Source organism: Synchiropus splendidus, chromosome 9 (genome assembly GCF_027744825.2).
Source record: "Synchiropus splendidus isolate RoL2022-P1 chromosome 9, RoL_Sspl_1.0, whole genome shotgun sequence".
Classification (NCBI taxonomy): domain Eukaryota; kingdom Metazoa; phylum Chordata; class Actinopteri; order Syngnathiformes; family Callionymidae; genus Synchiropus; species Synchiropus splendidus.
The window spans coordinates 9,052,822-9,077,684 of record NC_071342.1 but is presented as its reverse complement, the minus strand read 5'-3'; the positions used below and the strand labels follow the sequence as shown (position 1 = coordinate 9,077,684).

Sequence of the window (24,863 nt, the reverse complement as noted above, 5' to 3'; positions counted from 1 at the left end):
TAAAGAGAGAGAGAGAATTATTCCTTCATAAACACGCCTTACTTCTTACTTACCCCCAGCTCTATAAAAACTATACTCTCTTAAACGTGAAATAAATGACGAAACATAGAAAGATCAAAATGCAAAGCACATATTTGGACACAGTGCTCAATTCAATTTTGATTGTGTGGTCCAGCACCAGTGGACCATGGAGGCCCACAGGGTCCAAACGGGGTCATGAGATCAATACTTGGGAGTCTAAATCATTACATGAGCAAGCAGTTGGCTTCTGTTTTTGCAAGAGCAGACAGTCAATATATCTTTTGTTCCTCGAGGCAGGTTCGCCTCCCTTAATCTGATAAAACCTTCACTCCAAAGAGAATTCATTCGAGATGATGCTTTAACAATTTAGAGGGGCGTTCCTCAGTGACAGTATCTTTCTGTGAAGTTGCCGACGAAGTTCAACTTCAACTGATGATGCTATGGAGAGACACGGAAATGCCCTCCCGAATAGGTGAGGCGAGGGCACATGCTTATCATTTTAATACCAAGCAGTCATCGAAGCACTTCCGTGCCAAGTTATATTTCAAGAAACTAGTAGAACATCAAAGCTTCATGGAATGATCTGCCTGTCGTAATTATTGCTCCGGAGAGTGAAAACAAATGAGAAAAGGAAGCACCATGAGAGGGTGAGTCTGAACTTTTGATCCACCGCAGGACAGTTTCTGTGACGGAAATGTTTCTCGTACAAGGGCCACTTAAGATTTTATTGACTGGAATGTGACCTCATCTATGGCTTCATCCTGAATATTTTGTCTGACTGAATAGCAAGTTAATATTATTATTATTACATTTTTTCAGCTTTTCTTACACAGATAAAACCACTCGATTTTTTTTTTTTGGGGGGGTTTATCATCATGTGATTTAAGGAGCCAATTGGAGGAAAGTGGGGGACACCCCACCCTTCACCTAAGTCTGTTGAAGATATCAGAAAATGAATAAATAAATATCTTTAATACAGTATTCTGAACAATGTGTTCCTACTGTTAGAGGGGCAACATAATCACTTCATAGACGATTAGTAGTTCCATTCATCAGTGTGTTGTGACAGTGACTAGTATTTCCGCCTCAGGGTGCAGGAATCTTGACTCTCGTCGAAGATCTGAATGTGCAGTAGTTAATCTTCAGTGTGATAAACAGGATGGAAACAGGACAACCACAACAAATGATGCCCATTCTCACGACTCAGCCAATGTTCATCATATTAGCATAACATACAAGTTTTCTGAAACGCATGTATGTATTATATGTATAATGTTATTCAAATATATATATATATATATATATATATATATATATATATATATATATATATATATATATATATATATATATATATAAGGAATATTTTTTTTAGTTATTTAGATTTTTTAAAATTCTTTTTCTTTGCAGACTTGTGTCTGCAAAGAAAGATGAGCCTTAGCCATAGCACTTTTTAGCATGCTGTTTACATGTACTGAGATGTTTGTTTGAGTGTGAAACTGGCTCGGCACCCCTTAGAATTTTCATTAGCCGCCACTGGTTGCCCGTCCATTGAAGTTCATGTTTAAGACAAGGTAGGAAGTTTATTGATCCCGCCGCACATTGTTGTGCCGACAACGACAATACAACAGTACAGAGAAAAATACAGTGGAAAAAAACATAGGGAGTTTCAAGTACTTTCAAGATACTTATAAGATAAAGCTAAATCGGTATTAGCACCAGAAACTGTCTCCTGATTTGGTTTACGCTTGAGAGAAATCATCTTCTCAAGATTGTGACTCCAAACACAGAGTGTCGAGAGAACCAGTCGAGTGAAGAGTTTTCCACTGACTTGCAGAGCTGTCCCTGATATTAACAAAGCATTACCATAGAGCCACATATTGCTTCTGGCAGTGGACTGGGACAAAAGCATGTATTGTTAATCTCCTCTACACTTAAACCTGTTCTTCACTCTAATAATCTATACCACAGAGACTTGCTTCTTTGTTCGCATCAGGGACGTCAGAAACCGTAATGCGAGTGTGTAAATGGATTTACGTCCCCACACTGTGAGGTATGTCAGGTGCCAGGGACGCACACTCACTACGGCACAACAAAGTGCCGAAAATAAACCGACTGTCTCTGCTGATGTGCCTCTATTTCCCTCCTTCAAGACTTAACTACTTCACTCACAGCAGGCTATTGAATAACACGGGTAGACCTTTTTATTTTTTTTTGCTCTTCCGCTCAGCCCATATTTATCTTCAAAAATCAGACAAAGGGACTGCAATCAGGCATCGATCCTGCGGTAAATCTTTCCTCGCACTGATGCTCACCAGCTGACAGAGGAATCAATCTGCAGCAGAACACTGAAAGACACCATTATGAGTCGGAATATTCATATTGCATCCATAGATGTGAGCTTTGAATACGGTATGGGAGTACATTTTGGTGGGTGAAAAGTTTTTGAAAGTGATTGAAAAGACACTCGAGACTCTTCAGTCCTCAGGTAGATGGTTCTATACTGGAGGCAACCTGATAAAAAATCTGTTCCCGTCCTTCGGTTTTGAGCTGCACACTGATGGGTGGTGAACATTTCATTGAGGAAGATTGGGAGAACAGGCCCCACAGTTTTGAGGATGGGCTGAATCCAAAACATTTCTGCCTCTGGAGAACAGTAATTCATATTGAATTCTGGAAGTTGTAGTCCCGCCGACTGGTCCACACAGGTTTAAACATTATCATTCATTTGTTGTATGGAAAAGAGGTGGCGTGTGACTTTTTAAATTGGTCATGTTCGTGTTGAAGCTACGTCTATCAGATATACGTTGTTCAGATGTTGCTGCACATGTCAGAACAACCTTAAATGAACTCACTTCATTACATAGTGTGCTTAAAAACAGATTCCGAGACCAAACAGATGTTAAAAAATGCTTGTGGCAATCCTGACCTGGATATGTTTCAACACAGGATAAATGCAGGTTTGAGCCTTTCTTTTGTTTAGCCAGACCTAGTAAAAACATGCACCAGTGATGGGTCGATGAGGTATCACAAAACAATGTCCTAATTTTCAGAAGCCAATAGATGGCGCTCTTGGTATAGGAATGATGTGAGGTTTCATTGAATGACTTTTTCAAGTCCAAACATTTTACAGCAGATGAAAATCAGGATGCTGCTTTATGAAACCTCATTGACCCATCAAATGTCAAATATCGAAAAAGTCAGAAACTGCAAATGCACCAAATAGGAATTTGAGCACCAAAATAGAGCAAATGAGTCTCTCCAGTTATCAGGTTTAATGCATTTCACTCCTTGCCCGGTGGTTGGTGGTCAGCATTTCTGCAACATCTTGCAGGTCCAGGCCAAAACAAGCTATTAAAGCTTTCAATAAGAACTTAAAGTCAATTCTAAAGTGGACAGGAAGCAATGAAGCTAACATCGGGGTTATGTGCAGTCGGTTGTTATCCATGGACTGAAGCATCGCTGCTGAATTCTTGGCTAGTTGGAGGCCTGATGGAGATTTCTTGTTTTCTTCTTCTACACACAAACACTTCAGATTTTGACTGGTTCAGGCAATTCCATCCAAATGGCGACCTCCTCAAGAACAGCAGTGACGCCTTGGCAATCTCTAAATGCTGCGTCGGCTGTGTAGGAGTTAAAAGTTGCTGTAGCATTGGATGATTTGACCAAGACGGAGCATGTGGACGGAAAATAAAAGATAAAAGAACCTTGTGGGACGCCTTATTACCCTACTCGCTCTGATCGTGTATGACTTGAACTCCCCATCTCCATGTAGATGCCTGGAGACCCACATTCATCCATCAGTGCCGACATTAAAACGAACAAGTGTCTGCGTGTTCAAGATTCCACCAGTGATTGTTTGTGCAGTCTGCTACACCAGATTGTGGATTCAGATGCCGAGGCATGAGCGCTGTCTGCGCGGGAAGCTGTGAAGGTTCAGACACAATCGGGCATACTGAGCAGGAAACAGCTGCAGTTTCTGGAGAATACACTTCGACATGTCGAGGCGCTGGAGCGTGTCGGTGACTCGGTAGAGCCGGTTAAATACACTTGAATCCTTTCATCCTTTGATAATCCTCTAATATTTAACACACATGCAGTATATTATCATCCAAGTGTAAACAAAATCAAAGCGCTGCCAAGAGGGTGTAAGACCCCAGTTAGGTGTTTGGAAGCTAGGGCTGTCTCCGGCTGCTTAGCAACATACCCCGCGCGTACTTCAAACTACTAAATAATAAAAGAGCTCTGTGAAATATTTCGCAGTCAAAACCTGCATTGTTTTGCCGTTACTGCAGAGAGGGATGTTCACTATCAAAAATCCACGCCGCATACTTTCACCTCCACCTGTGGACTTCCAGGTTATTTCAGTAATACCCACGAGTCAGTCTCCTCCGAGATATAGTTCCAAAAAAATGTAAGGATCGTTGCCAAAGCTCTCCGGTTAAACTATGCTTCCCCTGAATTTAATAAATGAGATAGAAGCCCTTTTTGGAACACAGTATTCCCCCAGGCGGAGGCTTAAAATGACAAATAAACGTGCAGGCCAAACCTCACACAGCAGTCACACTCGCTGTGAATAAATGCTTTTCTCATTTGTCAGACGCCTGCAGCTAAAGTCGACAAGCAGAAAACAATACAGCCACCTTCAGAGAAGCCTGCGGCAAACCAACACGAGGTCCTACAAGGTTTCGTATCTATTTACAAAAAAGGTGAGGCGATACATCAGTGAGCATTGTGGACCTCTAGTTATTGTAACTTTTGTTGATTCATTCAAACAATACCTTCACCAATCGTAGTTAAATCTGTTCCCCTCAGTAACACCCTGCAGGCTGCTTGAGTCAACAGCTGTTGGAGAAGACTTTCTAGAGGTTTACTTATTTAAATATAACTTGTACTCGTAAAACTCTAAAATCTAATGATTTTGAGCTTTAGAGATTCCCAGTGAAAACCCATGGAGCACCAGGAGTCAGTCCACTCCAAAAGTTTTCTTTTTATCAAATCACTGTACAATTTCATCCTCTGTGTCTTCCACTATTGTTTGTGTATGACTATACTGGCCGCCAATGTAACTGTCATGAAAAGAAAATACAAGAGTATTATGCCCAATAACTGCAAGACATTGATGTTCATTTCCGGAATTCCGGAATATTAGGCCCACCCACTAAATGTAAGAAAAAATATAGCTCTTGTTCATGCATAAGCAGCTCTGGTGATGCAGGTGCAGTGGTGCTATCTGCACTGTAGAAAGGTCAGTGGTGCACCCCGCTTAGAAATGCATGAGGAACACTTTTAAACTAGTTGAAAACAGGGTCCAGCATGGAGGCTGACTCATGAAACAAACTGGGCAATGTTCTGAACTTGAATCATGAGCTCCTCACATCTTTTATTGACATTAAAGCCTGTTTTTGCCCGTACTGTATGTCCGACGTTCCAACACTTCAGCCGGTCGAAAGACTGTGGCTTACGATCCTGGGGAAAGTGCTTTGACCCATGGTGACCACCACGTTTTTTGATCACAGTGTCCTTGATGACAACTCAGAAATTCACCAGTCTATTCATATTTATATTTTAATCAAAGTGGATGTTGATGCAGACGTTTTAAAAACAAATAGCCCCTTTAGGTTTTAGAAATGTTGTTGAGACCCAGACAGTAAAATGCACCAAACTCTATTTTTTCTATCTGATTATTTTCTGTCGTAAAGTTATTGAGATGTACAGAACAGTACACAAGAAATTGATATTTATGGTGGTGATGTGCTGAAAACCAAATTAATGTTGTGTACCTATGAGAAGCATTTAAGGAACTAAAAAAAGGAAATATTCATCTGCTCAGATATTGAAGCAGCTTTTTAAATGTGGATATTAAGGTGGACAAAAATGACATTTTGAATTCCAGAGTTGGTGTAGACTGAGAGCTCATTCCAAGGACTGGTGCAAAATGGACAAACTCAGTCAAAGTTACGGAAAGACGACGAGAGACAATTGACCCAATGAATAACAACATCCCCACTGATGCATGGAGGTCCATAGATTTAGTTGCTTGTGGCAGTCAAACTGAGGTCGTTCCGATTAGATCTGCATCTCTAAATCATGGAGTAGCTTTGCATGAACCCCAAAAAAGTGAATGGTTTTTGCATACATTTCTCTGAGATGACTGATTTTATTTTTTGTCCTCTGAACGCAGCCATGTGGGTGCTCCGAAGTGGCCATGAAGTTGTTTTGATCGAATGGCTTCTGGAAACTGTCCTCGTCATTTTGATTCTTTTCACCGTCCATTCTGGGACGAAAACATCAGAGCAAGGTCTCAGTTTGCCCTCGAGAGGTTCTTTGGACTTGTATCAAAAAGAACAGAAAAACAAAACATAACACAAGCATTGTTTCTCTTCGGTTGCTGGGTCAGACCTTTTAGCAACACATTCAGACTTAGAGGTCACTTTTGAATTCAGAACCATTGATATGAAATTTGAATGTATGAGCATGATTTTATATCAAGAAAGATACAATGAAATCTCAATAACTTCCATGAGTCAAGCGTTGTGTTAGCTCATGGCAACCCAGGTCTCCAAGGGGGAAAGCGCTGTATCCCAACCACTAGGCCACCACTGATTCTGCCATGGCTGTTTTGAGGTGGATTATTCGCAATGTCATGAACATGGTTTGTCAGACCGTATATATAGCCAGTGATATCCAAAGTAATTCAGTGAAGACAGCTTCTGAATGTCTTACCGCTTCATGCCAATCACCCCAAAAGGCCGCCTTCAAGGTAAGAACTGCACCAAAAAAGTCCACTTCCTAATGTCAATATAGTACGCCGGCGGGGGTGAGGAGGGGTTGGACCTAGAAACAAGGAAACAAATGATGTGTTTTACTGGCTTTTAATCCTGAGGAGTAAATCTCCCCCTAAAACTCCCATCTGTTGCAATTATCCTGGTCCATTCCTTAAGGTGTCCAGGCGGCAAATGTGACTAGCGCTTTTGTTCCAGAAGCAGTGGTTGTGCTTCTGCCATTAACTTATTAGAAGTGAGCAAGACCAATGTCATCCTCTTCACTTCCATGTCCTGTTGTTGCAAGGTTTCGTCGTCGAGTTCTGGCTTGAAGGACGAGTTTCTGTATCTTACTGTGTTGAGTATATCGGGACACACAACAGACATTTGGAATTTCTTGAGATTTGTGTTTGACATGAGAGTTGCTGGAGTGCCTGTGACAGTGTTGCCACTAGTTAAAATCCAATTCAGATGTTTGAGAGTAATGCATTAGACCGCCTGTTTAAATTTGTAAATTAACCGGATCCACTTTGGTTTTCATTGACTGACTTCCTGCCTTAACCATCCGCTCTTCTCCAGATAGATGAGGCTTCCAATAAGCTCGAGTAGCCCGGTACTGCGGCGCCACAAAGCTCGGGGTTGAGTAAGCATATAGTTGAATGAGGTTGCAATAATGCGGTGTGAGATCAAGCACTGACTATGCATCCCTTCCCAAACACTGTGACATTTTTCTCCCTGCTCCCTTTCCAGTCTGGAGTAACTGAACATGAATTGGCTGTGACCCCCTTCCTCAGTCTGCTCTCTTTTTGTTCTAAAGCAGCTACATTATAATCGAATGCAAATGAAGTGAATCTGAATTTAGCTCTCTGCGGCGCGAACATTCACTCTTATTAAAGACGGCTTCTTTTTTTCCTGAAATGACAGCTCCATCCACTTTCATCTGACTGTTCGCAACTGCCATTCATGCCGGTGCTCCTACCGCAACCATGAGTCACAGGACGGATCACTTGGCGCCTTGTCATCGGATGCAACGTGCCAGTTAATGAAAGGCGTCCGCAACACCAGACCATATCATCTGCCAATGGATGAATCCAATAGAGCCTATTAAATCCCGTTCTAATTAGTCAGATGCCACCAGGATTCTCCTTCACTCACCACAGCATTGAGGGAAAACTACCCAAATGGGCTAAATGAGGAGATCTGCAAATTCCATGTAGACGAACGCAGTTCTTTGGGGAGCATCCAGCTCTATTCTACACTTCAATATCTCAGTAATAATGTATGTTTGGTGCTGGAGGATAATTACCACAGACCAAGGTAATCCATCTGGGCTCCACCCCGGGAGCTTCAGCGTCCTCCACTACTGCGGAGAGGGTTGGACCGTATCGTTGCAAACGCCGCTTTAAACATTACTCAGCAACTGTTCTCCGTTCATTTATGCGACGCTACTTTGCCAGTTTGTTCGGACCAAGTCAGGGAAATCATTGCAGCTGAAAAACACAGAGTTCTTGACTGCAAAGTTTGCATGACCTTGTTGAATCTTTGATCGGGTTTGTCAGTCAACTCCTTCCCAGGTCTCACGCGTCTCTGTTCGGAAAGGAAGAAGGAGCTGAGGTAAAGCACAGCTGATGAAACTCGAACAGTTCCGAGAATAAATCTGGTAAACTCCAGCACCACAGAGGGCGCTTGTATTGGCAGGTTGACTGACATGTAAACCAATTAGTGCGGCTGAACAAATAAGGAAAACCAACATCAATGGTCGGCGTGAAATAAAATATGGTACAACTTGCAGAGCTGCAGCATTATTTTTGAGGTTTGGAACAAAGGTTGGACGACTATTGACACGCCGTAGCTCTTTTGACTGTAAATATTGATGAACGTACATGCTGGGATTTTTGTTCATGCTGTATCGCCCCCCACCCCAAAATATTATTTTTAAAATAACCTTTTCGTGAATTGCGATAGAAGTGGTTGACTTTTCCAATTTAATGTCAAGTTTCAATCTTGAAAACGTTGATTTTGAATACATCATTGGCTCCATTCCCCATGCGCATGTCCTCATTTTACGAAAAGTTGTTGATACAAGGTGTCAAACAAGGCCAGATCAGTGAGTCATATGAGAGTTTTTGTTGCACAAACTACTGATCACCATGAGTGATTTATTATATTCAGCAGCACAAGTGATTGCATGACCAATCGGGTGCAAGTGGGTGGGTCCTAACCTCTGGATTTCTTGTTGGAGTTGCGGGTATTTTATTAACTATACTGTAGGGGTCCTATATATTTTTAAAGCCAATGAAATGTGCAGATCAAGTACAAACAAAAAGTTTCCTTTTTAAATTGTAGCCATTGCTACAATTCGAAGTATCGCATACTAGAAGTGGTTTCTTGGCAACAGTTTTCTTCGCGTGGTTTCGGACTCAAATAAGGTTGCGATTTTATGAGTGAATTTCAGCTCATTCGCTTGAGATTGTGATCATGTATTTGACACTCACTAATTGTGCACTGCACAGACTCATTCACTGTCGAATGTGAGTGCTCAAATGATCAGAGCTGACTTTACGTGAGTCACGTAATTGCCTGAGGTTACGTGAGAAGGGTAGTCATCAACTGGAAACTTAGATTAGAGAGATGGAAAAGCCACTTCAGGCAACACATTGTCACACCCAAGGCATGAAACAGCGTGGGGTTTCAGCATCCTATGTTGACGCCAAAGTCAGCCTTCCACGTGGCCCGCTAATGCAATAGGTGTTTCAGTGGAGTAAAATGCTTCCCCTCCTGTCTGACGTTCCAAAAGGAAGGGTTTGAGTTATGACAAGCACAGGGGTGCATAGCTCATGTCCCCCCTTAGTGATAAGACATGATCGTTTTCAGGGGTTATATGTACCAAGTGACACAGTCACTGTACACTGCAAAAGTAGCGCCACCCCATGGCTTAATCCTAAACCCCACATCCGTCTTTCTTTTACGCAATTTCCCTCAAATGAAAGCCTATTGCATCTACTGTCAACATTTAAGTTTAAATATGATCTGTTTCCCAACACCAATGGAACAATGAACTGTGGTTCACCCATGCGGGACTTTAACAATAATAGTTACTTTTGTATAAAATGTTTCCATGTACGTCAAATATGGTCTCCTCAGGAAGAAAACAGGGAGCTCTATCATCTGTAATGTCAGGGCATGATGGCCCAGCCCAGCGTCCTGGATTCTGGGAAATCATATAACGCTTACAATGATCGGATATTCTAATATGGTCTTGTGTGTAAAATTGTGCGTTGGAACGCCCTTGGTCCTATTGTGTGTTGGATGGTGTAAGGGATTCGGGGAACGCCCTCGGTCCAGTCTGTATTTAAAGTATCTGTTGTTTGACTACTTTGATGCTGACTGTGGATGCTTACCGCTGATGCTGACTATTGACAACTGGATGCTGATGCTGATGCTGATCTGGAATAAACTATATCTATAAGTCGGTACTCTTTCTGAACTCCAGATTTGTGGATCCCACTGGCCGGGCAAACCATCCTCACTCCCATGGCGTACTATATTGAGGTGGGGAAGTGGAGTTTTGCGTCCTACGCTGACGGCGTGGTCAGCGCTTGTAAAAGAATGACGGCTGTCAGGGTTAGGTAAGGCATGGGATGGCGCTCCTTTCGTTCTACATAAAGCAACGTTTCAATTGCTATTTATAGCCCCACAAATGGCAAAGCCATTTGCGTTCCCTCCCCCCCCCCACTACATGGGAGGAAACCATTTTTACTCCATTGAAACACCACCTATGAGTCAACATGCAACAAGGAAGACTCCTGTTGTCGTCAGAATACAACACAAAAGCCACTTTCAATATATTACGTCATGGGAATGAGGACAGGTTGGTTTGAGTGTGACTCAAGGACGCAAATGTTCGCAAGAAAGTAGTCGCTATTGGGAATGGGAATATGATGCTTGAGGTGATCCAGCTAGGTCGGAAGAAATACTCCAGTACAAGGTTTGTCTAGCGGCTAGAAAATGGTGGTGGCATGTAGAGTTTATACGTCTGTATTGGGAAGGAAAATGATCTGGATTTCTTTTCTTTGGCTTGAAATGATATCAAGGACTATTGAATAACCCTGATACCTCACATGCCGTTTGGTCGGTGAGTGTACAGTTTACACGAAGCGGCATGTTGGGATTGAGAATGATTGTTGAATGCCCTGTCTTCATTCCATCTTAAAAAAGCTGTTTCCTCGTCGCAGGTATGTATCAGACAGCTTGTGCTAATGGGCTCCTCAAACAACCTCGTCCGCTAATGAGTGTCTTGCAGGCACAGCTGGAGTAAAATGTTGCTGACACCTCACTGGGTTCAGTACCTTTGCCAACAAACGGTTCGACTGTCGCTTCTGGGCCAGTGAATTATGAAAACCTCCACAGGCAAAATTTTCTTCGTCTGATAATTTGATAGCAAAGAATATGCCTCTTGCTTATGAGCTCATCTGCAGACTATGAGGACACATGCTCTCTCTTATGTTGTGCAAGGTTTGGAGTGGGAAATACAGATGTTTCAGTAGTAAACGGCTTCTTCACTACATGGCTCTGCGCCAACAAAAAAGGGAATAAACAAGACAATTTTAGCAGCATAACGGGGGGAAAATAACTCAGCACATTTGGTAAACACTGCATTTATTTTTAATGGGACTTAGCACTACCCAATCCCAGTTGGTCTTCAACATGATAATGAGGCACATGGTTTGGGAACGAGGGGAAGGAATGAAAATGGACTGAATCAGAGTGAGGAGATGTTTTGTTGTCTCACTGGAGACGGCTGGCTTGATTTTAAGCATTTAGTCAGTCGAGTGGAGCCCTCGTGCAGGATTTATAGAGGAGCAGATTTTTCCCGTTTTCCCAGGAATAGCTTGCTGATTACCATAGTGTTTGGAGTGAATTTGAACAGATGTTTCTTTCTTCTGGTTTATCAGTCAGGAATTTGTCAGCAAAGAAAATTTGTTGGGCATAAAGTGCAGATTGATTCATGAAAAAACTTGCCTGACTCACCTGCTTCGGACACCCAGAGTTGGAGAAAACGTCACTCAAATTCATTAAAATAACCGTGGATGTCATTTGCGCTGTCAGCAGAAACGTCTTTTATTATGTATGTGGTTGTGAAACCAACATTGTCTTGACATCTGGTGCAAGGAAAAAATAAAGTTGCCCAATAATTTCACTCAGGGATCCACACACACATATATCCTTCACCTTGTGTATAATTTATAGCCCAGTATATTTTCCAGCGAAGTTCCGTACGGTGCAGAGTTGAAATATGCGGCTATAGTCAACAATTCACTCATTGAAATTCAGTCTCTGTGATGGAGGTTGTGCTTATTCTCCCATAACCTGATTAATCTATAATGTTACCTCAGGCTGTGTATTTGGAGAAGAGTCTTGCTTATTCACCCCTGGTGCTGCAGTATTTGCTATTCCTCACACATTTCTGCTCGACATGGATGGATTTTCAGCTTGAAATTTTTTGCCTCCTCCAAATTGGTGTAAGGGGGCTTCATGTCAGTAATTGAGGGATGACATGTGACTGACAGCAGCAGCTCCCCGGGCAACCACAGCCTGTGATCTTTTCAAGTATTGTACTGGAGCAATGCAAATTCATCTGAACAATGAATGAGTCTCCTAGCGGCTAAACACTGTTTCGTACTGCCCTCCTGGCTGAAAGATGGGTGGGTGTAGCGACACCATTCTTTCCTGAGCAGCCACATAATGCGTCAAAATTTCCAAATTAAAAATCTGAATTTTTCAATTACATTAAAAGCAATGTGGCATATCTTTGCTTTCTGTGGCATTTTGTGACCTTTCACTTCCTGACTTGAAGCTGAACCATTTCACTTCAAAATCGATTGTCTTCCTTTTCTCTCGAAAAAGGTTCCGATTGTTTGACTGCCTGACTGGGTCTGTTTCTTCTTTTATTCCAAGAATCTTTGAGGAACACTTTTGTTTGTCTTATAAAGCAGTGGTAAAGAAAACAAACTCTGAACTGGACACTGCACAGATACAGACTGCAATCCCACCTGTGGACTTGTGTCTGCATTGTCATGTGACTGTATCCTGGCTTTGTCTCACACCGAAAAATTGCCTTTCCTCACTCTTTATTTGACTTGACTTCTGATTGCTGTGCTGTGTTCAAGAAAACTTGAAAAAGTATGATATAGACATCCTCTAGTATTAAAAAAACCCCGCACTATCCTCACTGGTTCACATTGAAGATGCTTTAATCTCAGCCCTGATGTCTTTATATTGGTGTTTTTCATTAGTGTGCTGTGAGAGATTCTCAGGTGTGGCATTGGACATTGTCCAATTTCACCTAGAAACATATATAAACCATTTATCACTGTAGTATGTAATTCAAGGCAAAATTGTGCTCCGCTAAAGCTTCCACTGGTGGAGTATTGACAAACTTTATAAGACTTTACTCTGTTATTGTCCAGATATTAAAGTAATATATGCAAAGATTAGTTCAATAAAAGAGGCATCTCAGCGTATCGTATCTTTTTGGTGGTCATTTCAGTTATTAAGCCAGGCTACTGAAATCTACTATCTGAAAAATGGAGATTTGATGCCAAACCCCGCTAGTATGCTTTCACTCAGAGGCATCGTTCAACAGCCGCAACCTTGACAGAGCTGCTGAGTTTTCAAAAGGAATTGAATTGAAAAACATGGTGAGACAAAATGTTGGGGAGCGTCACACAATGGTGAGAAGCAAAATTTAGATAAAACTTTGAATTACTTGCCAAAATTCAGGAAATAGACAGGAGTGCGAGAGATGTGAGCTGTGTGTGTTTTCTTTATTTTACAAATTCTATTTCTTTCATTTGACACACACACACACACACACACACACACACACACACACACACACACACACACACACACACACACACACACACACGTATATACAAATAACGTCCGACTTACGACCTGCTCGACTTAGGTTCACTGGTACTTACGAGCACGGCCAGCAGGTGCTTAGTTTTTTTTAATTCAATGTCTGGCACCGCAGCATGTAGCAGCCCGGCATCGCGTATGACAGTGACGGCAGCACAGTATCCCAGCATCTCACTCTCACACAGCCATCTACCACTACAGTAGTAGCTATAACCCTCGCCTCGGCTATTTTGAACGACTTACATCCAATATGAATGTGAGTTACGACCGGTTGGTCGGAACCCATCCCAGTCGTAAGTCGGATGTTATTTGTATATATATATCTATTAAATTTTTGACCTGCTAAATCAATAGCCTCCTACCCCACACCACCCCATCAGACCAGCTGACCCGCCCACACCGCTGATATCAGACATACATACGCTAAACTGCCGACATTTCGAACTGCTTCAAGTCATGCACAGGAACATAATATGTAACTGAGAGCTGGGTCTTATCAGGAGGCGCCACAGAGCCACAGACCAACTCCACTATGAACTACAGCAACATTTAATCAAGGCCAGTTGTGCGCCTCAGGCTTTTAGTTTAGAGAAGCCTATTATTTGAAATGAAGATAGAGATTATCAAATGAGAAAATGCTATTAGCGGGACACTTGGCGTCAGTTGGACTTACGTGTTTCTGTCAAAAACAAATTGGTTGCGATATTGGTGGCAGACTTGGGTTTGGCTTTGTGATATTAGGAGACGGAATGGATTTCTCTTTCAGCTCAATATTCGTAAACTAAGCGAACTAAAGGTTGTTTGTGAAAAAAAAAAAAAAAAATCAGGTCCTCTGTGACTCTCTGACCAACATTATGGAACACCTTTCAGGAGGAACTAGCATTTGCTGTGTGAGGAGCTGGCAACCTCCTGAAAAGTGTTCTTTTTCTTTTTTTTTCTTTTTTTTCATGACTATACATTTTTCACAAGTACCCTGCTGTAAACTTTGGTCACATGACCCTGCTTCATTTCAACCATTGCCACATCCAGGCTAACAACATAATGGTGCTGCCACAAAAATGCATCTGGTGACGGAAGCCCAATATTTAGCCAATTATCATGTCACATTCTGAACTCACACATCAAAGTGGCTGCCTGGTTGCGAGAACACGGAGGTGGTGCGTGCATCTTTAAAATCTTCTCTCTTTACATTCCTCAGACTCACATAAATACCTCTCTATATGCAAAGAATAAATATAATTCAAGGCATACTGTCAGCAGGAATGACTGATGTTGGAAGGATTTGTTTATAAAACCATCATACTTTCTGCTGTATTCACATTTATGACCTTTAAAAATATGTTGTTTTTTTTGCTTTGAAAAAAGGAAGTACTGATAAATGACTTTTCCAATTCCATTTTCCAAGTCTTTGTTAAATGCATACTTAAATGCAGGGTATTTCATATTTTCCACGATTTTAACTTTTCGGTTGACCAAGAAAGTTTTGTCTGCAACAGCAATGACACCATGTACATTTCCATTCAGACCAGTGGGTTTGCGTCTGAGACCAGACCTGGTCGTGGTCGTCACATATGGACGTTTACGTTTGTTGATGTTGATGCTGGAGTCCGCCTTCCATGCTGCATGTTGACACGATTCAATGGAGACACATGGTGTGCCAATCGAGAGCTCTCATTGCTAGTTGACTTCACATGCTGCTCCGTGTATACGACCCCTCACATGGTGATGCATTTCACTCATGTTTACATGAGGTGCTGTGTATAATTCATCAACCCATCCTCCGATGGCGTACTATACTGACATTAGGAAAGTGGACTATTGTGTCCCATACGGACGACAAAGGCAGCCTTTAGCGTCGCATGTTGACACATTGGCGTTTCAATGGAGTAAAAACCGGGGGGGTCACAGGGAGATGTTTGGAAGCTCTTTTTATTGACTTACATTGTCAGTTGCTATTTAAAACCCCTTTAAGAAAGGCATTTAATGTGCTTTAAATTGCAATTGCCTCATTTCATCGAGAATGAAAGGAGGAAGAGGACAGGTGCTACACCATTGGTTACCACACCACAATTTCTAAATTTTTTTACCTGACATTGTGCATCAATTGAACGCCATGCAACGCTGAAGGCTGCCGTTGGCGTCCGAATAGGATGTAAAAATACACTTTCCCAACCTCAGTATGTTACTCCAAGGGAGTGAGGATTGGTTGAGCTACTGATCAACATATTCTCACTCCTAATGCATCAAATAGTGACTACATTCGAGTGCCCTTTTGTGACACATCAGGCGTCCAATTGGAGCGCATTCTATGGCATTTCCTGACGTCATGGGCAGCACGTTGCATAAAAGAAAGACTGTTCGCTATTATAACACCTATGTGTAAAGGTGACTTGCATACGTCCGTGACGCAAAAAGTCCTCATGAAAATATTGGTTTTTCGTAGGGGGAATTTCTTGACATACAATGAAGGTTAACTTCATGAGCGCCAGCCTGCAGTTAAACTCCAATCCCAAACACTGTTTACATTCTGCCCGAGGTCGTCAGGAAATGCAGTGGAAGCCTATGTGACAACATGTAACGCAGGCCGCTGACTTCTGAGTCACTCAAGAGTGAGAACGTGGTCCCAGTCAGGAAAGACCTGTGGTGTCTCTCCTTCAAACAATGGGCATGAACCAGTCTATCCCTGAAGGAGCTGCTCATGAAGGGATGGGATGGGAGCTTCACTCCCCCACATGCAGCCACCCCAGGACAGAACCAGCTGTTCAGATCAGCTTGTTTATTCTCTTCCGTCTTTGACTCCAGTTAGAAAGTCCTCAAGAGTGCCCCTGCGACCTGAATAAGTCTCTTGAGGAAGCATATGCTTGCTCGCTATCTTTGCTTGACACTCTTTGTGCTTTAATCTTGACAGAAAGGCGGAGAAAACGTGGTGTTGCCCAACCAGAGATTGCTAAGTTATTGTAGCAGAGTGAGGCTCTGACTTCACACCTGTTAGATCCAGTAGTATCCAGACTTGTGTCCCTTCAAAACACGTCGCTACTGGCAGTTGTCGACATCGCCTGATATCGAGATAATTCTCAAAGAATTCAAAGCTTTTTCTACCTCCACTGTTGCTAGACTGCACTTTGTAACATCATTATTTGTGTTCTTTTTTCATTACGAATACTGTTGATTTCAGATAGCATTGAGCTTGCAGATGATTTTAAAGATAGATTTTATAGAATATCAGGAAGGTTAGTGCCTTGGATCAATGGTCCCGACATGTATTGCTCTGCTGCTGAACATAAGGCATTTTTTGATTCGTGAACTCCAATCTCAAGGTGAATCTTTCTGCTTTTGTCTCTGCTGTATGAGTGTGGAAGCTGCAACCGCGATCACAAAGAACAGACTTCTTCTTACAGAGCAGCCTGAGACATCATTCCACGCTTAGATCAGCAATGTTTGTGAAAAACCTCAATTGTTTTAACATTTTTTTAAGTGAGTTTCAGGAAATGCTAGGAGTTGCCGATCACCCTGCATTCTCATTTACCCTCATTTGTATGCAAATTACGCCCAAAATAATGAGTTTGCTTGTGGAGCATAATACAAATGTGTATGAAAAAGTGAAATGATTCACACGGCACAGCTGCTGTGTTTGGGAGCTTTTGTGTTGGAACAATTCCTAGTGATCACCAGGAGGTATAATGGAGGACTCAGAGACTGAGAGTGGAACTAAAAATTTGTATTTTATGCTTCCATTGAAGATGGTGTCTGAGTCACCTCTATTCTGATTATTAATATATTGACTTTAGTTTATCTCATCTTAGGAACTGTGCTGAATGTTGTTAAAAATGTGTTTTTTTAAGTTCCTCAACTGAATATAAAATAGCCTGTATAGTTATTATTCATTCTTTTATTTATTCATTGTTATTAAATCAAACTAGTTGGATGGAGAAGAATCCACTTCCTTTTTTAACTACTATTATATTGATACATTTTTGCATCATGCATTTAGGACATTTCTGACTTTTATAGTGAATTTATCTCTGCACTATATTGTCCATTGAGAAGGAAAGTGGCAAAAGTGGCGTATACGTCAAAAAGGGGCCGCTTATGGCAGATATTTCATTTGATGGAAAGCGCTTGTTACTTAGAGTACTGTCAGAAGCACCAACAATAGAACACACATCACCATCAATAGCAACAACGCAGTGAAGAAACAATTCGCTCTGATGAAGATTTAATGGTCTGTCCATGAATTCTAGTCTGTAGCCATTAACACGCTTTAAACTGCTTTGCAGAAACTGCCTTTACACACTTCGGTACAGCATGGATGTCTTATTCCGATATTTTAGCTGTTCGTCAGGTAAAAAAAAAAGCCCACATCCATCACTTGTTCTTTTTTTGTTGTCCCAATTATACTTCTCACGCTGACGAAAAGCTGGATTTTGTAGTTGACTGTATCAAAGCAAAAGGCGATGTACAAAGAAAAAGAGTTCATGGATATTTATTATTTAAAGGTTGAATTACACAACCACAGCTGCAGTAACCACGGATGACCAGTATGGGCTGAACTTGATTCAACAACTTAGGAGGTGTGGACAACCTCTTCAAGATACAGACCACAATCCAAAGCATTTAATATGGGGATTTAAAAAGTGAATCAGACACAACACATTTCACTGCTGACACAAGATTCTCGCCCTGCGGGGTGAAGGCAAGCGCCAGTCGCCAAGTGAATCTACAGGTTGTTTTTGTTGCCCTGTCCGCTGCATGAAGACGCGGATCTCCGCCCGTGGTGCTGAAAGTTTCTCCTTTGTGACAAACTTAACCAAACAATTAAGGGATATTTCCGTTTTCCATCACAGGCACCAGAAATATCCTTTAATTGTAAGATTATGAGAGTCTAGAAACTGGATACCCGTCAGTCTGGACCGAGCGCCGCAGCTCTTCCATGTTACAAACCGAAAAGACAAAACACGCGGAGTGAAATCGCTGTTTTAAGAATTACACTGGTAGAAGGTATTGAAAGGCGCATGCAGATTCCACAAAAAGCGTCGCTGTGGTTTGTTAGTCCCTTCATCTGATCCGCGGATCGTCGAGGATTGCGGATCATCGTGGATCCCGGTGCGTAAGTCCTCTTCCCCCCGCCACGTCAGCTGCGCTCCTCCGCGGCACAAGCGCGTTGAAATCCGGCAGTCTTCCGTGGGTGGAAACTCGCCGTAAAACAAAGTCATCGCGACCGTTGACTTTGACTCGTCTTGTCCTCTTCACATGCGAGGTTGGCTTCCGAGCCTGTTTTTCTTTTTTTCCGGACGCGGTCTCCTCATGCGTGCGCATTGGTGCAAGCGCTCTCCGTGCGTCTTTCTCCGGCTCGTCCAAATCACTTCTACCCGGTTTGTCGGGACAGCAGCCGAGTCGTGAAGTGTCTGCAGTCACGTGATCGAATCAGGACTCGAGTGAGAGTGTGTGTATGTGTGCGTGAGAGTCTCTATCCGTGCGTTAGTTCGAGGGGTGTCCCTCCTCCGCATCTTTGCGCTGCTTTGCCATGCTTTTAGACGCCGGAGCGCAGGGAGAGAGGTAACACCAGTCTCTCTCACCGGTCCACCTGCAGTCCCGTGGTCGTGTTCATCCAAAAAAGACGTGGGGTGTTTCATAGAGGAGGTCTATTTTCCCTCCTTCCTCTCTCATCTTCTCGTCTCCCTTTCTGCTCCATTTGGACTGTAGCTTCAGGACGCGTCGACCAGAGCTTGGATGAGCCGCCTCACTGGAATCCCGAGATGGAGTTGTTGCTGATCTGTCTTTCCCTGTGGATATTTCAAAGCAATACGGCGAGCGCGGACTCCATCATACACATCGGTAAGCGTCTGACGAGGCGACAGTCCGGTCTATAACCAGCTGCTGGGGATGAAGCTCCGGCGCCGTACTGCGTTGATCACAGGCTTTTTAGTGGAGAGGGCGGGATAAATAGTCGTTTCACTCCGTGTAACATGCTGCATTGGATCACTTTGAAGCGCTAGTTGTAAAAGTTAACGCACATCCAATTATTATTCATCGATATGAGAAGGACGCGGCGAGCTGGCCGCATTCCTCTCTGATTCAAAAGGACAAGTGAATTCAGGCCTGTTTTTTTTTTTTTTTTTTTTTTTACCAAGGCACCGCTTGTCTTCTCAACTTTCCCCCTGACGTGACCGCAATGAGAATAAGAAGGCATAGAGATCTACAGCCTCTTTGTACTCAAACTTCAAACCAGAGCTGGTCGTTTCTTACGGTCCTTTCAAGGGGTCCGTAGCTTCCAAAAAAAAAAAAAATCCATTTAGACGCATTTAGTGCACAGTCACGTCGCCACTCTCGATGAGCGGCGTGGCAATCTCAGATAAAAATGTCAATGTCACAGCGAGCAGGTTTGATCGGGGGTGCTTCCTCTGCTACTGCTGCTGCTGCTGCTGCTTTACTGCAACAGTCTGGCAAGCAGCAGGTGCTCAGTCACTGGCTTAATACAGCGATGGGACGCCATCCAAAATAATGCTGGCTGATGCCTGACATAAGAGTGCGCCCCCTCCCCCCTTTCATTCTTCCTCTCATTTCCCGAAACCTTTTTTGTTGTTGTTTAAAACCAAGATTTATGACGTCTCTAGCGGTTCATTTTGATAAACGGAGACGGAAGATGGGAGGATGGATGGAAAAGAGGTAACCCTCCTCCTCCCACCAACCCCCCCCAAATTTAAGTCTTTACTTTTCTTCTGTTGAGTCAGGGAACTTTTGGTGCTGAACGCAGCTGCGTCGCTCTCCATGGTGCTGAATGGACAGCTCTGAGCATGTTGATGCGTCTCTTGATCCGACATATGATTTTCCTCTGAAATCCACAGGTGCTATATTCGAGGAAAACGCTGTGAGAGATGATGAGATTTTCCAACTCGCCATCTCAGACTTGAGTCTCAATGATGACATCCTACAAAGCGAGAAAATCACCCACTCTGTGAAACTTATTGAGCCTAACAACCCCTTCCAGGCTGTGCAGGAAGGTACGTACCCCCCCCTCCACCAACGTTCACCCCTCTTTTGCTATCAACACACATTTATTTGATCAGAGGCGGCCGTGGCCGGGGGTCGCGCTCGCTGTTCTCATCTGTCAGAGTGATGCTGCAGGAGCTGATGACAGTGCATGTCTCTGTGTTTGTATGTGGAGCTACTGTTCCAAGCAGAGGTGTCTTCTGTGGTTGAAAAGCTAGGTGGAAGTATTGAGTTGGATCACAACTGCGGCTTGTTTGGGTTTCCTCCGATCGGCCACGCTTTCACAAAACAAACTGATCTAGCTGTGAAACTTTTACACTGAAGGTTATTTCTCTTAGAGGTGCTTTAACACTACGTCCATATCATAATTAAATTTCCTCTCTGGAAATGAGTCATTAAGAGTGTAATAGGTGCCCAGAGACCTTCTGAAGGCAGCTTGTGTCCTGTGCACTTAGCAGCTTGTACTTTAGTCCCTCGAACATAAAAGGCCTCATTGCCATTCATAGCCCTGTTGAAAGCTTTGGATGGATGAAAACGACAGATATATTTTGCTCTAATAATCCATGAATTTGTGATGGCAAACGACATGATACAGCTTTCTGGTTATACCGAAATGGTTTCCTTCTGCTAACCCAACAAGGCTCTGGTCCCCCGTCATCCTGAAGTCATAAAGAGACAAACAGAGAAGCTGTTCAAATACGGCGTGTATTTTTTGTGGAGTTGTCATTTGTCAGTGGCACAAGATGAGGATCTGCTTGTTGGTTCAGAAGATAAATCGAGAAAAGGACAATAACAAAAAGCTTTATTGGAAGACAGCCATGAAGATGAAAGTGCCCCAATGGATTGTAACAACAATTTGTGCTATAAACAACTCAAAAATGATCCATGTCGAAACACTGTGGCAATCTTCTGTCTCTGACCATCTGTGAAGTCAGAGTTTTCACTGTGAGATGCCCAACTGAATCAATCCCTGCAACTGATCATCATAATGTTAATGTCAGTTAGGACAAAAACCAAATGATGTTGAACTCTGTTGCCACCTGGAGCGTATATGGCGACAAATTCTCATCATGTAGTTTGAGTCTTAACCTTGTTTCATTACCAGTATATTGTTAAATAATAATTGTCATGAGGATTCAAATTACTGTACTCCAAAAGTGTATTTACCAGTATATTTTCTAGATTTTTTTTTTTTGCTTTGTTTGTTTAATTCAATTCTTCTACCAGTGTAATTCTTAAAACAGCAACACATCAGTCAGTCAAGATCTGCTTGAGAAGGAGCTGAAAATGAGTTAAAAAAAAAAACAAAAAACAGTAATTCCAGTTGTCCAAGTTATAATTTGTTCTCATATGAGCTACATAGCTAAACAGTCATGAACAAGTCGATGTGATAGTCCCCATCTACCACTACCCATCCAGTCATCATTGATCCAGAGCTGGCTTGTAGTTCATAAGAAAAGTGAATGTTTTCCTCTGGCTTGTTTGTGACGCGCACATCTTTTCTCCTGTTCGTGGGACACTGGTTTGTCTGAAGAAGCTCCGAGCCTACTGTGGGTGGTCCCTTCTCCTTCTTTGATCTTCCACCTCTGACACGAGATCCAACCATCTTTGTCCTGCAGGAGATTTGTCTGACTTTCTCACCAACATTTGTGTCATCTCTCTATCTCCATTAGAGATGAGGAACAGATGTGAGCCGCACTCTTTCATTTCGTCATCACTTTCAGTCATTTTCAATTTCAGGTTTCCATGCCACTGTTTCAGATGGTTGTTTATTTATCACAAATATTTCTTCCCTTCTTGGCTTCTCTTCTTGGTTTTTAAAACGCTCATCTACTGATTGTTACCACTGTTCATGAAAAGTTCCTGTTTCCAAAGCGTTGATGCATATGTGGTTCATTCATATCAAAACTTGTGCTAATATGTTATCGTGTGTATTGTCCTCCTGAGATTCACAACCCAAGACTTCTGTGTCTGAACAATTGCTTCAGGCCACGTACAGTAGCTACAGAAAACTCAGACATAGAGAGCAAGACTTTTCTTCTTGAGTCATCCATGTTGGCGATGCAATGTTCAAGATGCTTAATTACAGTTTACTCAAGGGCCACAATTAAAAACGGCGGGTGGCGCTTGGGAGAGAAACACACAGCAGTTGGTACTGCGAGTCAGCGGTCGCCTTCGACTCTCGCTCAAGACACAGGCAGGGTGGCAACTGTTGAGTGACATGGAGGAAAAGTTGACCTTTTGCTTTGCTCTTTTGTTTCCCGCCACCCCTCTGTGAGTGGCAGTCAGGTCGGATAATGGAGAAGAATGTACAATAATGTCTGAAGAAAAGTGGTTCTCTCCGGTAAAACATAACCTGCACGGATCGATCAGCTGACCCACGACATGCTTTCTTATTGTGTATAACGCACCCTCTGTATGCAGACGTGTCCCGTTAGCTACATTTACTGACTGTTTTTTCTTCATATTGAGGTGTAAAACCTTTCCTGTCTCCGCACTGGACCGTGGTAGAGTGTCACAGGGGAGGTGCTCGCTCTCCACACCTCCGAGGCTGGAGCGCTCACTCCAGGGTTTGATGTCCTGTGGAGCTGGGACAGGGATGACTCGAGTCTGGGACAGAGCGTGACTTGGTTTATGACTTTGTCACAGCCAAACTGCACAGAAGCGCACATTCAGAGCTGGACACGCACCGGGCACCTCTTCACTTCTGGAGAGACGTCACTCACTCAGCAACCCCTCCCACATGCAGCGGCCACACACATAGAGGAACAGCGCACCTGCAGCAGACACTCTACATTCACTCCTACAAAAGCCTCTTTTAAGGCTTCTTTTTCCATTCATTGTAATGGGAAAAATCGATTCAGATTTCGAACAAATCGCTTCTCAAACGGTCTTGTGGAATGGATTGTGGTCGAGAACCGAGGTACCACTCTCTCTCTCTCTCTCTCTCTCTCTCTCTCTATATATATATATATATATATATATATATATATATATATATATATATACAGTATTTACCACTCATAAAACACAGCGATGGCAGGAGGCTGTGATGCACTCACCGTCAGGAGTGCTCAGGGTGACTGCTCGAAGGCACCAACACATATGTAGCTTGGTCTGGAGTGCAGTGGGCTTTCCCTGAAGGATATAAAAACTATAAGTCATCAGATAGCATCACTATCAAAAAAAAAAAAAAAAAGTCTGAATCTCCTTCAAATTTCAAGGAATTTCTCACACGCAGGTTTTAATGGCTTTGGCTGAGGTGACTCATATTAAGTGGCTTTGCACAATTTAACTGCTTAGTCAGCATTTCTCAATGTTAATGCTGTTGTCCTCCGAATTCTCCAGACAGCCATCATCACACAGGAAAGCATGTTTAGTGAACGTGAATTAAAGTTTGCACAAGTGTATAACCTTTCTGGACAAGCATTAAGTACAGTTTTCTGCACCAATTTACTTGACCTATTAACTGAGAATTGTGTCCAAGCACATTTTCTTTCCTTGTCTAGTCTTCGCAGAAATTCTGAGAAACATATTTCTTCTCTACAACCTCATTGCAGTACAAGTAGCAAAAAGCAAAAATTGTATTTCAGGGCATTTTTAGTCTAATTATTGTGATGGAACGGGACCTGACTAGTAAGATTTTTAAGATAGTGTAAGAGACCTTATTACTAATAAATATACAGGTTTTATGATGGATCTTCTAGATTCTTGTAAATGCCATAAGCTGCCAGAAATTGATTTCAACATTGTAGTGCTCCGTCATCATGATCTAGATAGATTGATAGACCTCGGGGATATTTGAAGAGAGACCTCTTAAGATGTCGTCTTCATGGATATGAAACTGAATATCAGCTGTTGCAGTAATACTGAGGGGCAAAGAGGAGTGAAGCTTTGAATTTTTTGTCTTGGTCTGCTGGGATCTGCGGGCCACAGGCCGACGCCGACTGTGGGCTCTCGTGTTCGTGACCTCTGAATCTCACAGGGGGGGCGTTGGTGTGCTCACATCCACAAAGAGACGCCGTCAGACAGGTAGACAGTCATGCTTTATTTCTTTAGACTGTGATTTCGAAAGAGAGCATAAGAAAGGACCAGGGTGGGGCTTTAGTTTCTTTGTGAAGAATAATTCCTTCCTTATGGCATTAATTCAGTTGTGATTTC

The 24,863-nt window shown here is 42.6% G+C and overlaps 1 protein-coding gene across 3 annotated transcripts in view; it reads left to right on the top strand.

The window, feature by feature from the left end:
• The first annotated feature begins 18,820 nt into the window (after positions 1-18,820).
• grid1a (glutamate receptor, ionotropic, delta 1a) overlaps positions 18,821-24,863 on the top strand; it is a 273,218-nt gene continuing 267,175 nt past the window's right edge. For 2 of the 3 annotated variants that reach the window (XM_053876097.1, XM_053876099.1), the window contains exons 1-3: positions 18,821-18,969; positions 19,416-19,547; positions 20,558-20,713. In XM_053876097.1, coding sequence (XP_053732072.1) covers positions 18,963-18,969; positions 19,416-19,547; positions 20,558-20,713 — 295 coding nt within the window. In that variant the 5' untranslated portion in view covers positions 18,821-18,962. Of the gene's footprint in view, positions 18,970-19,191; positions 19,332-19,415; positions 19,548-20,557; positions 20,714-24,863 lie in introns of those variants that run through there. The other variant, XM_053876098.1, reaches the window with a different exon arrangement.